This window comes from Oncorhynchus gorbuscha, linkage group LG12 (genome assembly GCF_021184085.1).
Source record: "Oncorhynchus gorbuscha isolate QuinsamMale2020 ecotype Even-year linkage group LG12, OgorEven_v1.0, whole genome shotgun sequence".
Lineage (NCBI taxonomy): Eukaryota > Metazoa > Chordata > Actinopteri > Salmoniformes > Salmonidae > Oncorhynchus > Oncorhynchus gorbuscha.
This window is the reverse complement of record NC_060184.1, coordinates 73,025,824-73,041,476: the sequence shown is the minus strand read 5'-3', so window position 1 is coordinate 73,041,476 and position 15,653 is coordinate 73,025,824. Positions and strand designations below refer to the sequence as shown.

General features: G+C 46.4%; 1 protein-coding gene across 12 annotated transcripts in view; it reads left to right on the top strand.

Moving 5' to 3' along the window:
• LOC123991376 (receptor-type tyrosine-protein phosphatase mu-like) overlaps window positions 1-15,653 on the top strand; it is a 335,771-nt gene that overhangs the window by 255,312 nt on the left and 64,806 nt on the right. For 9 of the 12 annotated variants that reach the window (XM_046292910.1, XM_046292905.1, XM_046292904.1 and 6 more), the window contains 2 exons: window positions 13,066-13,223; window positions 15,115-15,186. In XM_046292910.1, the coding sequence (XP_046148866.1) occupies window positions 13,066-13,223; window positions 15,115-15,186 (230 nt within the window). The remainder of the gene's footprint in view (window positions 1-13,065; window positions 13,224-15,114; window positions 15,187-15,653) is intronic. The other 3 variants (XM_046292908.1, XM_046292907.1, XM_046292906.1) reach the window with 1 other exon arrangement.

Sequence of the window (15,653 nt, the reverse complement as noted above, 5' to 3'; positions counted from 1 at the left end):
TGGATGAATGGGGGATAACTGTGCTTGTTACTTCACAATTGAATTGAAATTAGGCCTAACTGAATGATGAGTTTGAAGAGGTTAATTTAATTTAGAAAGACAATTGTGTAATGATGAGTTTGTTATGCCTTTTATCAGCTTTGGCACTCGGTCAAATAATTTGCCTTGCAGGTTGATTATCATTTTTATTTTATTTTCCATTTAATAAGCTGTTTTATTTACTAGAACTCTAACTCATGTATTGTAATGGTAACAAAAACATGCTGCGTGTTGCAGTAGAATAATACAAAACATATCCTTGACGATCCCAAGTTGATGAGCGAAGGGAAGCAAACGATGCCAGCCCACTGAATGAATGACAAATGGATGAATGCATGTTACTTCACAATCACATTCAAATTAGGCCTAACTAGATGATAAGGAAGGTGAAGAGATGGATTTCATTTAGAACAACAGTAGTGTAATGATGAGTTTGTCATGCCTATCATCGTTGGCCCTCGTGTTAATAATTTGACTGCATGCCTTGTGGGTTGATACCATTCTTATGTTTTACTTTGTAAAAATAAGCTTTTAAGGGACTGTTTTATTTACTATAATGCTATTACATGTATTGTAAGGGAAACAAAAACACGTACACCTTTGGAATAATGTGAAACATGTCCTTGTCTCTATCCAAGTTGACGAGCAAGGTGAAACAAACAATGCCAGTCAGCCTGCACAGACAGAACTACACCTAAACTCAAAAAAACTAATTTCACACATAGTTAGCCTGTAGACAAGATTAAATTGGCAATAGTCTGATTGACAGTATTATTAGGTGTCAAATTGTACAAGAAGAGATGGGCGCAACTTGTAATTTGCAGATGCAGGGAAGGGAGCATCACTTTATCAAATCCTCCTTCAGACTCACATGCAGGTAAAACATTTAGATTCCTATATTTAGTATCAGAAAGTGTATATATGGCCCTTACTTTTGTCAACTAACTCTCAAAATTCAAGAGTTGCAGCTCTATTTCCAAAATTTCACTTCAAGAATATCTGCACTGTCCCAGCGTTCAGCACATGACCACAGACGTGACAGCGTCGCTCTGGCTGCTAAGCAGACTAGTAACATACTGTAAATTAATTTATTTTCTTATTTCCACACTGTTTCCTTTGACCTGCAAAAAATAAATTCTAATGGACTTCTTTGATGGACTTGAACTAGTGGTTTGTTGTTTTTACTTCTAGATTAGAGCAGGGTTATTGAACTCTGACCCTACGAGGTCCAGAGCCTGCTGGTTTTCTGTTCTACCTGACCATTAATTGCAGACACCTGTTGTCCCAGGTCTAAATCAGTCCCTGATTAGAGGGGAATCACCCACCTGTTGTCCCAGGTCTAAATCAGTCCCTGATTAGAGTCCCTGATTAGAAATCACCCACCTGTTGTCCCAGGTCTAAATCAGTCCCTGATTAGAGGGAATCATTGACAAAAAAAACAATGGATCTGACTTCGATGTCCAGAGTTGAGGTTGAGGGGCCTACAGTAACATAAACTCATGTAAATGCTGTTATGTTCTTTGAAATAGTTATTTCTGTAAACACAACCAAGTTCTTCTTCTTCTGATAGAATATATGAAATGCATGTATTAGACTGTTAGAATGCATATGTTCTTGGCCGGAAGTATCCAAAATTGGCTTTAGGACTTTAGGAATTGTACAAAACATATCCTTCACTATTTTAACAATTAAATATTGTTATATTTCTACATGGATATATTTCCATGTATATTTCTTCATGCATTTCATGCTTTAGAATTGTTTATGTAGTATTTATCAAGCGTAGGTGCTTTATGTTTGCACACCTTGTGGGTTGATATGCATCTAATGCATAATCTAAATGAGACACCCGTCAACGTTCTCAACATGCTCTAGCGGGTACTCATAGGCTGAAGGCAATGCGGTTCTAGTGTTAAAAGCCTACAGTCTTCATTTTCCATTTGCCTTCTCTTGTCATCTGATTCCATTCGGAGGTATGGTTTTACCAGGTTAAACTGTAAACGGCCCCAAAAGGTTACGCTTATGCAAAGATTTGGAATAGAAAGGGATGAAATAAACAATATCTAGCATGGCGTTGGAGAGAAACGCAGCGACTCGGAGGAGTACGTGGGGAGCGTTGTGACCAGGCTGTGGCATTAGGTATGCATGTGGGCCATGGATGGGAGCGAGCTCTCATGTAGTGATGGGGGAGAAGGGATGGTTTGAGGGAGGGAGGAGGTAAACAACCATAGCTCATACTGTATCTCTCCACTCAGCCCCTGCATCTCTCTCCCCGCTCCCCTGCATCTCTCTCCCCGTTCCCCTGCATCTCTCTCCCCGCTCCCCTGCATCTCTCTCCCCGTTCCCCTGCATCTCTCTCCCCGTTCCCCTGCATCTCTCTCCCCGTTCCCCTGCATCTCTCTCCCCGTTCCCCTGCATCTCTCTCCCCGTTCCCCTGCATCTCTCTCCCCGTTCCCCTGCATCTCTCTCCCCGTTCCCCTGCATCTCTCTCCCCGTTCCCCTGCATCTCTCTCCCCGCTCCCCTGCATATCTCTCCCCGTTCCCCTGCATCTCTCTCCCCGTTCCCCTGCATCTCTCTCCCCGTTCCCCTGCATCTCTCTCCCCGTTCAGGTCGTTTTTTTTAAAGTGTGTGTTTTATAATGGTAGGCTATAATCCCCTCCATCCCCCTAAAAACAGTTTTTTTCTAACTATTACACCAATACAAAAACTTTTATAGCTTATATATAGATAGTGCAAATCTTGTACACTAGCAGCAGAAAATATTAGCATTTAGCGAACAAGGCCTCTTCACGATGCCTCCTCTGCCTTTGCAACTTCTGCACTGCACCCCAACAGGGTCTCTACCCACCTGTGTGTGTGCCAGCCAACTTTGCCAACCAACACACCCATTAAAGGGAATCTCTCATGTGAAGCCGTGCGTTTCCCTCCTACTCTGCCAGTGTCACTCATCACCCAGCCCCTTCAGCAGCGCAGCACGCCGCCGCTTCCTCTGTCGGGATTGATGACAGCCACACTGTCACAAAGTGGAGACAATCTGTCATTTGTCATCCCCCTGCCCCGGCGGTGCCTCACTGAGCCAAGATGGCTCGCGTTCTTTCATTCTCTTCTTTTAGTCAATCTTGACACCAGATCATTTTTTTAGGTTTGGGCTGAAAGGTTCAGCCAGCGAGCACTTAGCAGAACAAAATACACTCTTGGGGAACATCGTTAGTGGAACTTTTTTGTACTTTGAAGCGAGACCATTCACTGGGAGCTCTTGGAGTACTTGTAAGTTTGGACAAAATCTTACTGCCCCCCCCTCCTATTTTCACCTGAACCTCTCAAAGTATTTCTGAACCTCCAACCTTGTGCTCCTCTAGTAAAAGCAGGCGACCCATCGATCCAATACCTTGGGCAACACATCAGTCCCTCTACCTTCGTGACATGTTTTTCCCTGATTGGAGAGAGCACTTTCACATTTCTTTTCCATTTTCTTTGCGCTCGCTCTCCACCGCCGTTCCCCGAGACAGATCGAGTCCTGACATTTGCAGGGAAATGGGCTGTGCCACCGCGCTTTGTCAAATCTCACAGCTGTTTGGGGAAGGGTTTCAATCGCCTGCTCTCCCGGGTGGGCACATGAAACACAGACCCTTTTTAGAAAGGCGCAAGCGTCTTAAATGAAAAAGGAAATGGAAGCGCTTTTCCCCTATAAGTCCCCAAGCAAGAATTGGATTTGAACATCGCGACAGGGTTAGTGAAAGTAAATGCCATTTTGCATTGCCTTGGAGAAACTCAAGTTTTAAACTCCTTTAAAAAGTCATACTGTGCACACTATCTCTTCAGTCTCTGTAGGCCTCTCTGTCTTTGTAGTAGGCCTTGCTAAGACCATGCATACTGAGCTAAACTAGAGCTCTTTATTTTATTTTACAGTTTACCATTCTATCTCAAGGTGAGGAATACACTTAGTTATTCCTGTCCAATCTGTCACTGCTGCTGCTGTCAGCACGTTAATTCTATTATTCCCTTATTTATTCCCTTTTTATTTCATGGTAACTCTATAGTCCCCTGATTGCATGCAGATGGTGAAACCTTGGCCTGTGAGCGTTTGTCACCTCCCAAGCATTTATGTTGTCTGGATGTTGTCTGGATTGTTCTATTTCTATTGTCGTTAACTTTGACACCCTCTATTCAGCGCTCTTTATTCAAAACTAAGAAAGAGAATGAGAAAAAATAAACAAGTAAATGAAGTCAACAAAAACACACAAATTGCAGAAACCTTTTTTTTGTCTTCTCATTCTGCCGAATTAAACGAGCGTCGACACCGCCAGGGCCCTAATGTCAACCATTAAACACTAAGATTCAATTACAGAGTAGGAGTAGTACTTAATCTTTCCCCGGGTAGCCATTGTTCACATTGCACCCTGCGCTCCAAGACAGAAGGAAGCCATGCTAGAAACCGAAGCTCCCTCTCCTCCAACCCCATACTAAATCACCTATTACCCAGCGAGATGACAAGGTGTATTAAATGTCACTTTTCACGGCAAACAAATTTGGAGGAACAGTTAAAACTATCTATCTTAGATGTTTGGTGGCAGGGGAGTCCCACTCAAATAGATGTTTGGCCTCCCACTCAAATAGATGTTTGGTGGCAGCCCACTCAGATAGATGTTTGGTGGCAGTCCTCTCAGATAGATGTTTGGTGGCAGCGGGAAGTCCCACTCAGATAGATGTTTGGTGGCCCCCACTCAGATGTTTGGTGGCAGATCCCACTCAAATAGATTTTGGTGGCAGCGGGGAGTCCCACTCAGATAGATGTTTGGTGGCAGCGGGGAGTCCCACTCAAATAGATGTTTGGTGGCAGCGGGGAGTCCCACTCAGATAGATGTTTTTGGTGGCAGCGGGGCCTCAGATAGATGTTTGGTGGCCGGGGAGTCCCACTCAAATAGATGTTTGGTGGCAGCGGGGCCTCCCACTCAGATAGATGTTTGGTGGCAGCGGGATGTTTGGTGGCAGTCCCACTCAAATAGATGTTTGGTGGCAACGTCCCACTCAGATAGATGTTTGGTGGCAGCGGGAGTCCTCCCCCACTCAAATAGATGTTTGGTGGCAGCGGGGCAGTCCCACTCAGATAGATGTTTGGTGGCAGCGGGGAGTCCCACTCAGATAGATGTTTGGTGGCAGCGGGGCCTCCCACTCAAATAGATGTTTGGTGGCAGCGGGGCCTCCCACTCAGATAGATGTTTGGTGGCAGCGGGGAGTCCCACTCAGATAGATGTTTGGTGGCAGCGGGGAGTCCCACTCAAATAGATGTTTGGTGGCAGCGGGGAGTCCCACTCAGATAGATGTTTGGTGGCAGCGGGGAGTTCCACTCAGATAGATGTTTGGTGGCCGCGGGGAGTCCCACTCAGATAGATGTTTGGTGGCAGCGGGGAGTCCCACTCAGATAGATGTTTGGTGGCAGCGGGGAGTCCCACTCAGATAGATGTTTGGTGGCAGCGGGGAGTCCCACTCAGATAGATGTTTGGTGGCAGGGCACTGATAGATGTTTGGTGGCCACCCACTCAGATAGATGTTTGGTGGCAGCGGGGAGTCGGGCACTGCCACACGGAGCGAGCCGGCTGCGAAATCGAATCCAAGCAGATTGATTCGGCGACTGTGGCGGGAGAGCTTCATTAACTCATAGCTGTCCATTAGCCACTAGTCATTCTCTCCGGCTTTTTAGAGATCACATGGCGTCTTTGCGCTGAGCGGCTGTGTTTACCACAGTAAAGGCAGAGGGAAAGACCATTATACCCCGCCACGCTTCCCCCATCAGGCAGGTAGAACACCATTAAGTGGAGGCTGAACACTCAAGCTGTTAACCACCTTGAGAAAATCCCATTCCGCCTCACCAAATTCTAAGAATCCTCTCTGCCACGGCAAAGAAGATGGGCCATATAATAATCCAGTATTGTCCTTCCCTTCACACATTTTCCATTGTTTTCTCTCCTTTGTGTTATTGTTTTTCTTTGTCTGAGACCCTTTTTTATCTCACATCTAGCCGGTGATCCATGACGCGTTTGTGCTGGAGTTTTGCCTCCAATTTAAAAGAAACCGGGCATGACTTGTCTCCCGCTCGGCAACATGAATTCACTAAATTGGCTCAATAGAGTTTCTGCGATAACCATCTCCTTCTGTAATTTCAAAAGGCTCTTCCCAGACACTTTAATTTGTTCCTTAAGTGCAAAGAGGGAAAGAGGAGAGCGCGACCACTCAGTGACAAATCTCTGCCTCCCAGGCTCGCCTCGCAATTGAGAGGAATGCAGATTTAAATGACAAGAGGCAGTAAATTCCAAAGCGGGTGTTTGCAAAGCACTACAGTGTCTAAGATTTAAGCTCCCACAGTTAGTTATATTGCACCCTTCTTCAGAGTGGTATTACTGTCTGAAATCCCCTTGTAGTAAATCAGATTATATTAATTGCAGATATACATTTGCATTCACTTGAAATACCTGCTCGTTTAAGACACCAAACAGACCCAATATTGTCTTATCCGCTGAGTCTATTTGCATCCAATTGGATATTGTGTGATTTATCTATGTCTGCTTAATTTTCTGATAAATCTCGTGAAATTATTACAATGAATTGGACACTGAGACTTCTCACTTACTGTAGTAGAGTTAATACATCTGATCTCTGCTGAATTAGCTCTCAAAGAGAAAGCCACAATCACTAGGGCGTGGGGAGATTTGTTCAAACACACTATGAAAATAGCCTTAATTACACTGAACAAAAATATAAACGCAACATGCAACAATTTCAAAGTTACAGTTCATATGAGGAAATCAAGCAATTTGAAAGACATTCATTAGGCCCTACTGTGTGGATTTCACATGTTGATCACGGATCTTTAGAAAGAAAGGTAGGGGCTGTTTAATCAGCTTCTTGCCATCAGCTTCTTGCCACACGTGTTCAGTGGATGGATTATCTTGGCAAAGGAGAAATGCTCACTAACAGGGATGTAAACACATGTTTTTTCACAAAATTTGAGCAATAAGCTTTTTGTGAGTATGAAACATTTCAGTGTTTCTTTATTTCAGGTCCAACACTTTTTACATTGCGTTTACGTTTACTTTTTACATTACGTTGCGTTTATATTTTTGTTCAGCACTTACACTCTGAGACGTTGATTTGAAAATCTCCACCATGTACAGTGCTAGTCATGTAGTCTTCACCTGTAGACAAAGTCTGTGTCATCCTGCCTCGGCCTGTTCAGATGACCGCTCTCCCCAGTCTGCAGTTCTGCATGTCAGAAGTGCACATCAGGCTGATGAAAGCCAGCTGGAGAAATGATGTGGAGTAGAGCCTGGAGCAGGGAGAGCAGAGCGCCTGGTTATATAGGGAAGCAGGGAGGTGGTTCTAAAGGGAAGCAGGGAAGATGCGCCTGGTTATATAGGGAAGCAGGGAGAGCAGAGCGCCTGGTTATATAGGGAAGCAGGGAGAGCAGATCGCCTGGTTATATAGGGAAGCAGGGAGAGCAGAGCGCCTGGTTATATAGGGAAGCAGGGAGAGCAGAGCGCCTGGTTATATAGGGAAGCAGGGAGGATGCTAGGTTATATAGGGAAGCAGGGAGGATGCTAGGTTATATAGGGAAGCAGGGAGGATGCTAGGTTATATAGGGAAGCATGGAGGATGCTAGGTTATATAGGGAAGCAGGGAGGATGCTAGGTTATATAGGGAAGCATGGAGGATGCTAGGTTATATAGGGAAGCAGGGAGGATGCTAGGTTATATAGGGAAGCATGGAGGATGCTAGGTTATATAGGGAAGCAGGGAGGATGGTAGGTTATATAGGGAAGCAGAGAGGATGCTAGGTTATAAAGGGAAGCAGGGAAGATACTAGGTTATATAGGGAAGCAGAGCGGATGCTAGGTTATAAAGGGAAGCAGGGAAGATGCTAGGTTATATAGGGAAGCAGGGAGGATGCTAGGTTATATAGGGAAGCAGGGAGGATGCTTGGTTATAAAGGGAAGCAGGGAGGATGCTAGGTTATAAAGGGAAGCAGGGAGGATGCTAGGTTATAAAGGGAAGCAGGGAGGATGCTAGGTTATAAAGGGAAGCAGGGAGGATGCTAGGTTATAAAGGGAAGCAGAGAGGATGCTAGGTTATATAGGGAAGCAGGGAGGATGCTAGGTTATAAAGGGAAGCAGGGAGGATGCTAGGTTATAAAGGGAAGCAGGGAGGATGCTAGGTTATAAAGGGAAGCAGGGAGGATGCTAGGTTATAAAGGGAAGCAGGTTATAAAGGAAGATGCTAGGTTATATAGGGAAGCAGAGCGGATGCTAGGTTATAAAGGGAAGCAGGGAAGATGCAAGGTTATATAGGGAAGGAGGGAGGATGCTAGGTTATAAAGGGAAGCAGGGAGGATGGTAGGTTATATAGGGAAGCAGGGAGGATGCTAGGTTATATAGGGAAGCAGAGAGGATGCTAGGTTATATAGGGAAGCAGAGAGGATGCTAGGTTATATAGGGAAGCAGGGAGGATGCTAGGTTATATAGGGAAGGAGGGAGGATGCTAGGTTATATAGGGAAGCAGGGAGGATGCTAGGTTATAAGGGAAGCTGGGAGGATGCTAGGTTATAAAGGGAAGGTGGCATCATCTCCAAGGTGGATACAGCACATGTGGGGGGCAAGAGCGAGAGTTCTAGAACTTTAGATACCAAAGGATTAGAGTTCATCTACAAATTAAAAATGGACCTGCCTGTGGATATTTCTCAGAACTTTAGCTCAACCTGACAGTTGGAGACTGTTGCATTACTCATTCACTGTGTGCATCTGTAAAACCCCTCCGGCGAAATAGGGTGAAAGAGCAAAATATAGTTTCTCTTTTCTTCCATTCGTATAAATGCTGGATCGACTGACCTTGAGTGTCTAAAGAGACGGGTGGGCGAGAGAGAGAGAGAGAGAGCGAGAGAGAGAGAGAGAGAGAGAGAGAGAGAGAGAGAGAGAGAGAGAGAGAGAGAGCGAGCGAGAGAGAGAGAGAGACACAGGGAGAGAGACACAGGGAGAGAGAGAGTAGAGAGAGAGAGAGAGATGACTTTCATTCATTTATGTTTAATGCTCTGACTGCAAGATGGGGGTCGGGCCCGTTTTAGACCACTTAACGTTGGGGGGGCTCCATTAGAGAAGGCCAACCCCTAGCCCCCCCACCCCTTGGGAGGAATGGGAGAGGGAGAAAGTGAACTAGAAGAGCAGTCAGATGGCATTCTAATGCATCTGGCTGCATTCAAATGGACATTGGTCACTGCAAATGGAGCCTGGAGAATATGGACACTTTGGATGGATTCGGAAGCGTTCACTACCCACCTGGAAATGAGAAATTCTCAGGTACATGTTGTCTGGGCAGTGGCCCATTTAGATTTCTGCTATTTGCTGCTGATGGTTGGTAAGGAGGCTGGGGTGTAAGGAGGCTGGGGTGTAAGGAGGCTGGGGTGTAAGGAGGCTGGGCTGTTTTCACTCAGGAGTCGTTAGTGATGAATAGCCAGGACAGGGTTGGCATCGCTACAGTGTTTTGGTGGAAAGTTGGCTCTTGCCAGAGAATGCAGGGTCCTATGCCAGCCTCGTAGACCCCGGTATCACAGCGCCATCTCAGGGCTGGCAAAATGTCTGGCACCCCTCACTGACAGCCTTGGCTTGCAAACGGGGCATACACTACTTTCTCAGCCCCCCATAAAAGCACAGTGATCACGACACAAAGGGGGACTGATGGGCGCTTGTGGGGAGTGGCTGGCCCCTAATGAAGGCTTCACCAAGGTCTCTCTGTTACTGCCAGCTGGGCGCTTGCAAAGGCACCGTTCACACACACACTCTTTGTCGAGCCATACAGCTGGAGCGCTGAGGAAAAGCAACATTAGTGAGAGAGAGCGCTCTGAAATGCTACGATTTGGCCTGATTAAGCTTGTAGAGGAAAAAGAGCTAAGTGGAAGATGGATCCCATTTGTAAACCCAATGTTTTTACTTTGAAAGTATGTCTTAAGTGCTATGAACTCAATGCAAGCTTTCAGTTTAAAAGGAAAGGGTTAGTCCATTGGAAAGCAGATGTTCTTATTGGTTATCTGCCTCTCATTGGCCTGTTTGCAGTTCTCTCCAATGAGTGTATTTAGAGTATAGAATACTAGTGGCTGATGCCATATGTATTTCTATGGATCTGCCCCACTCTCTATCACACGGGTTTCAGCCTTCTGAAACTATACCACTGTTTCCTAAGATGACAACCCCTTTGTGTTAACCTCCCTTGGCCCCTGTGTTGCTCCTGCCGAAAACACAGCAGCCCCCTTTCTCTGACAACTACATTTAACGTCTACTCTACAGTCTCCCCCTGCAATGGAGGACAAGCCATAGCTGAACTGGACTGGGGAGACTTTTATGTATCAAATCTGCTTTAAAGTATCATCTGTCTGTCTGTCTGTGCGTGAGGCTGTTGTCCTAGCCACCGACATGGGGCCCCAGGAGACTACATTAGCAGGGAGTGGGCCAGCAGGTACTGTATTTAAGGGCGTACTTGTTTCCTATAATCTCCCTCAGTTGGCCAACCTAACGCCCTGCCCTAAGAGTCAGGATCTGGCCCAACCTAACGCCCTGCCCTAAGAGTCAGGATCTGGCCCAACCTAACGCCCTGCCCTAAGAGTCAGGATCTGGCCCAACCTAACGCCCTGCCCTAAGAGTCAGGATCTGGCCCAACCTAATGCCCTGCCCTAAGAGTCAGTATCTGGCCCAACCTAACGCCCTGCCATAAGAGTCAGGATCTGGCCCAACCTAACGCCCCCTGCCCTGCCATAAGAGTCAGGATCTGGCCCAAGCTAACGCCCTGCCCTAAGAGTCAGGATCTGGCCCAAGCTAACGCCCTGCCCTAAGAGTCAGGATCTGGCCCAAGCTAACGCCCTGCCCTAAGAGTCAGGATCTATGCCCAACCTAACTCCGTGCCCTAAGAGTCAGGATCTGGCCCAACCTAACGCCCTGCCCTAAGAGTCAGGATCTGGCCTAAGCTAACGCCCTGCCCTAAGAGTCAGGATCTGGCCCAACCTAACTCCGTGCCCTAAGAGTCAGGATCTGGCCCAACCTAACTCCGTGCCCTAAGAGTCAGGATCTGGCCCAACCTAACGCCCTGCCCTAAGAGTCAGGATCTATGCCCAACCTAACTCCCTGCCCTAAGAGTCAGGATCTATGCCCAACCTAACGCCCTGCCCTAAGAGTCAGGATCTATGCCCAACCTAACGCCCTAAGAGTCAGGATCTATGCCCAACCTGCCCTAAGAGTCAGGATCTATGCCCAACCTAACTCCCTGCCCTAAGAGTCAGGATCTGGCCCAACCTAACGCCCTGCCCTAAGAGTCAGGATCTATGCCCAACCTAACTCCCTGCCCTAAGAGTCAGGATCTATGCCCAACCTAACTCCCTGCCCTAAGAGTCAGGATCTATGCCCAACCTAACTCCCTGCCCTAAGAGTCAGGATCTATGCCCAACCTAACTCCCTGCCCTAAGAGTCAGGATCTATGCCCAACCTAACGCCCTGCCCTAAGAGTCAGGATCTATGCCCAACCTAACTCCCTGCCCTAAGAGTCAGGATCTATGCCCAACCTAACTCCCTGCCCTAAGAGTCAGGATCTATGCCCAACCTAACGCCCTGCCCTAAGAGTCAGGATCTATGCCCAACCTAACGCCCTGCCCTAAGAGTCAGGATCTGGCCCAACCTAACGCCCTGCCCTAAGAGTCAGGATCTATGCCCAACCTAACTCCCTGCCCTAAGAGTCAGGATCGATGCCCAACCTAACTCCCTGCCCTAAGAGTCAGGATCTATGCCCAACCTAACTCCCTGCCCTAAGAGTCAGGATCGATGCCCAACCTAACTCCCTGCCCTAAGAGTCAGGATCTGGCCCAACCTAACGCCCTGCCGTAAGAGTCAGGATCTGGCCCAAGCTAACGCCCTGCCCTAAGAGTCAGGATCTATGCCCAACCTAACTCCCTGCCCTAAGAGTCAGGATATATGCCCAACCTAACTCCCTGCCCTAAGAGTCAGGATCTGGCTCAACCTAACGCCCTGCCCTAAGAGTCAGGATCTATGCCCAACCTAACTCCCTGCCCTAAGAGTCAGGATCTATGCCCAACCTAACTCCCTGCCCTAAGAGTCAGGATCTATGCCCAACCTAACTCCCTGCCCTAAGAGTCAGGATCTGGCCCAACCTAACTCCCTGCCCTAAGAGTCAGGATCTGGCCCAACCTAACGCCCTGCCGTAAGAGTCAGGATCTGGCCCAAGCTAACGCCCTGCCCTAAGAGTCAGGATCTATGCCCAACCTAACTCCCTGCCCTAAGAGTCAGGATATATGCCCAACCTAACTCCCTGCCCTAAGAGTCAGGATCTGGCTCAACCTAACGCCCTGCCCTAAGAGTCAGGATCTATGCCTGTGTTTACATGACACCCCCTGGGGGATATGGCATCAAAATATACAGTGTAGCCTCTGGGTTGAATGAGGAGAAAGGTAGCTAGTTTGTCGCACTGTTTGGATGCAGACTAGATTTCTTCTCCGCTGTCCATCTCCACTTCATGAGTAGACATGAATTGCGAGCCCTGATGTGATGTAAGTGAACAACCACAGCAGACCTGGGTTCAAATCGCAGGCTCAATGAAATCCATAATAATATTTGAAATAAATATGTCAATATGAGGCTTGATATAAAACAAATCTTGGTTGGAGCCAGGTATGACCCAGATCATGTCAATATGAGGCTTGATATAAAATGAATCTTAGTTGGAGCCAGGTATGACCCAGATCATGTCAATATGAGGCTTGATATAAAACGAATCTTGGTTGGAGCCAGGTATGACCCAGATCATGTCAATATGAGGCTTGATATAAAACGAATCTTAGTTGGAGCCAGGTATGAACCAGATCATGTCAATATGAGGCTTGATTATGATACTTATTTTGCATATTGCTTACTGTATCACTAGCTTTTCACTGTTTTCCCCTGTGACCCTTTCTTCTTTCTATTTTGATTGGTATGAAACCAGGAAACTGGCCAAAAAGCGCAAGGAGACCCTGAGCAGCACGCGACAGGAGATGACGGTGATGGTGAACTCCATGGACAAGAGCTACACGGAGCAGGGCACCAACTGTGACGAGGCCATCTCCTTCATGGACACCCACAGCCACACACTCAATGGGAGAAGTGAGTGTCTAACACCAGGGCATTGTGGGTTGGCGGCGGGGAGTATGGAAGGCTTTTCACACTGAGCTGAACCCAGCCAAACCAAGCTGTACATAGCTGGCCTGGTTACACATTCACAATAGTCACTGGAACTGTAGTAGAAAGGACAATGTGAAAAGAAAAACATTTTTGGTCTAGGTGGGCACAGTAGTGTGAAAAGGCTATAGGTAACATAGATTAACACTGCTACATTAGAGGAATTTCTTTCAATTCTAAACAAATTGTGTTTTATCAATGATCAAGTCATGTGAAAGGCTCTTGCAAAACCTTCGATACCCGAGCAGGTTAGAAATGTCTTCAGTTTTGTTTAGTTATTAGGCATCTCGAGACTATAATTTCCCGATACAGCATCTAAATAAGGACTTATCGTCTCAGATCTTCCTCCCTTAATTTTCCCAAGCTGTCAATGCTTTAATCTTTGTTTTTGATCCTGTGCCTATTTCAAACCCTTTTACTGGCCTTGTATTTACTTCTATGGGTATCCCATGTTGACACATCAGGGGGGTAGATCAACGTAAAAAAAAAAAAAAAAGATTAATTTAGAAGATGCTCTTATCCAGAGCGATTTACAGGATTGATTAGGGTTAAGTGCCTTGCACAAGAGCACGTCGATAGATTTTTCACCTAGTCGGTTTGGGGATTCGAATCAACAAGCTGTCTGTTACTGGCCCAACACTCTTAACCGCTAGGTTACCTGCCACCCTATATCTTCCCCATCTGTCATGCTTCTACCCCCTCTGGCCTTCCTCCTCACCCCAGGGACAGCTGACCCTGGCTGAGGTACAATCCCCTAATCCCCCCCCCCCCACCAGTGGTCCCCAGGCCCAAACATTAGTCAGCCCCTACTGCTCGGCATGCTGAGCCAGCGGCTTTCATCATCTGGTTTCCCCCTTGTACCCCCCCTCCGCTTCCAAATGCCCCTATCCCTCACAACTATATGACATTAAGACATCCCTTCATTATGAGGATCTCCAGAATCATATTCTCTATATTTCTTATATCTCTGTTACTGGAGAGTAAGTAACCCACAACCATGATGTTTTCTGTCTCTCAACTCTGAAGGCTAAGAGGTGCCAGGGTCACTAGGCACTTTTTCTCTCTCCCCTTACCGCCACGCGCGCCTCATCTGTCTGTCAAAAGCAGAAAGGGGACAGGAGCGAGAACGAGTCTTGGATCGTTTGGCGCTCATTTAATATTGCAAGAGGGGAATGCCATTTCAGCCTGACAGGGCCGGCTGACGTGTCGCCGGGCAGATTTGATTGACCTGGGAAACATTGGGGATAAATAAATAAACATGCTCTCATTGGACGACAGAGCCATTCAGCCGTGACCTTATCCCGCTGTCTATCGCAATATCCTTGACTAACAGCAGGGTCACTGTAGGCAACTTATGTCAGAATGCCTGATGGCGACCGACAAACACAGCAACGATCGCTCGGTGTACTGTCCCGGCTTTATCAATAAACCGACTGAACTTTATTGATTTGGCTGAATATGTTGTATGAACACAGCCCGTTGTTGTTACTTATTCAAAAATACTGTCATTAAAAAGCATTAGCGTATTTGTATCCATATGCGTAGCCAGAACAGTGAATAGTGAAATGTCTTAGTTTCTTGACATTATTCCACTTGTTAAATTGACTCTGTCAGGGGACATGCAAAAGCTACAAGCCTCTTTCCTAATGGCTTCAACACACACTTCCTCCTTGGGACAACTTTTTATTCAGACAGATCTGAGTCTGGAAGCCAAATTGTTTGATTCCTACAGATCGTCTAGAAATATACTATTAATTCTTCCACTAAAGATTCTTGACCATTGTGTTACTGCGTGCTCTCTCTCTGTTGCTAAAAGCTGCCTCTCCCTCGACGTTCACCATGAAGACTAACTCCATCAGCACGTCCGTACCCACCTCCTACTACCCAGGTAAACTACCTCACCTTTTAACGCTTAACTCCTTCTGCTTCTACTACTGTCTAAAACTGCTGGTGACCTCTTATGACCCCTTGAACTTTGACCTCTTTAACAAATGGCCAATCCCGATCAAGTTGCCTGTGTCTTTGTTTGATAAACGGTTTGCTTGATCTAATGGTGGCCTGCTAAAACAATGTAATGATGCATGCTGTCTTTTTGCCTGCAGTTTTAATTGCTCTATAGCGGTTGCACTTCAGCATACTATTTGGGACAACCATTTTGAGCCATATTGGTAGATTGATTTGAATTGATCTGTATGTATATTCTATTCGATGGATCATGTTGGACATGATCTACATTTAACTGAGTTATATTATAACCCCTTATAATGTTAAAAATGAACTATTGATGCTGTTCTTCCATTGGATGTTTTCTTTGCCTCTTGGTGATAACAAACTGTAACTGCTCTGCTCTAATAT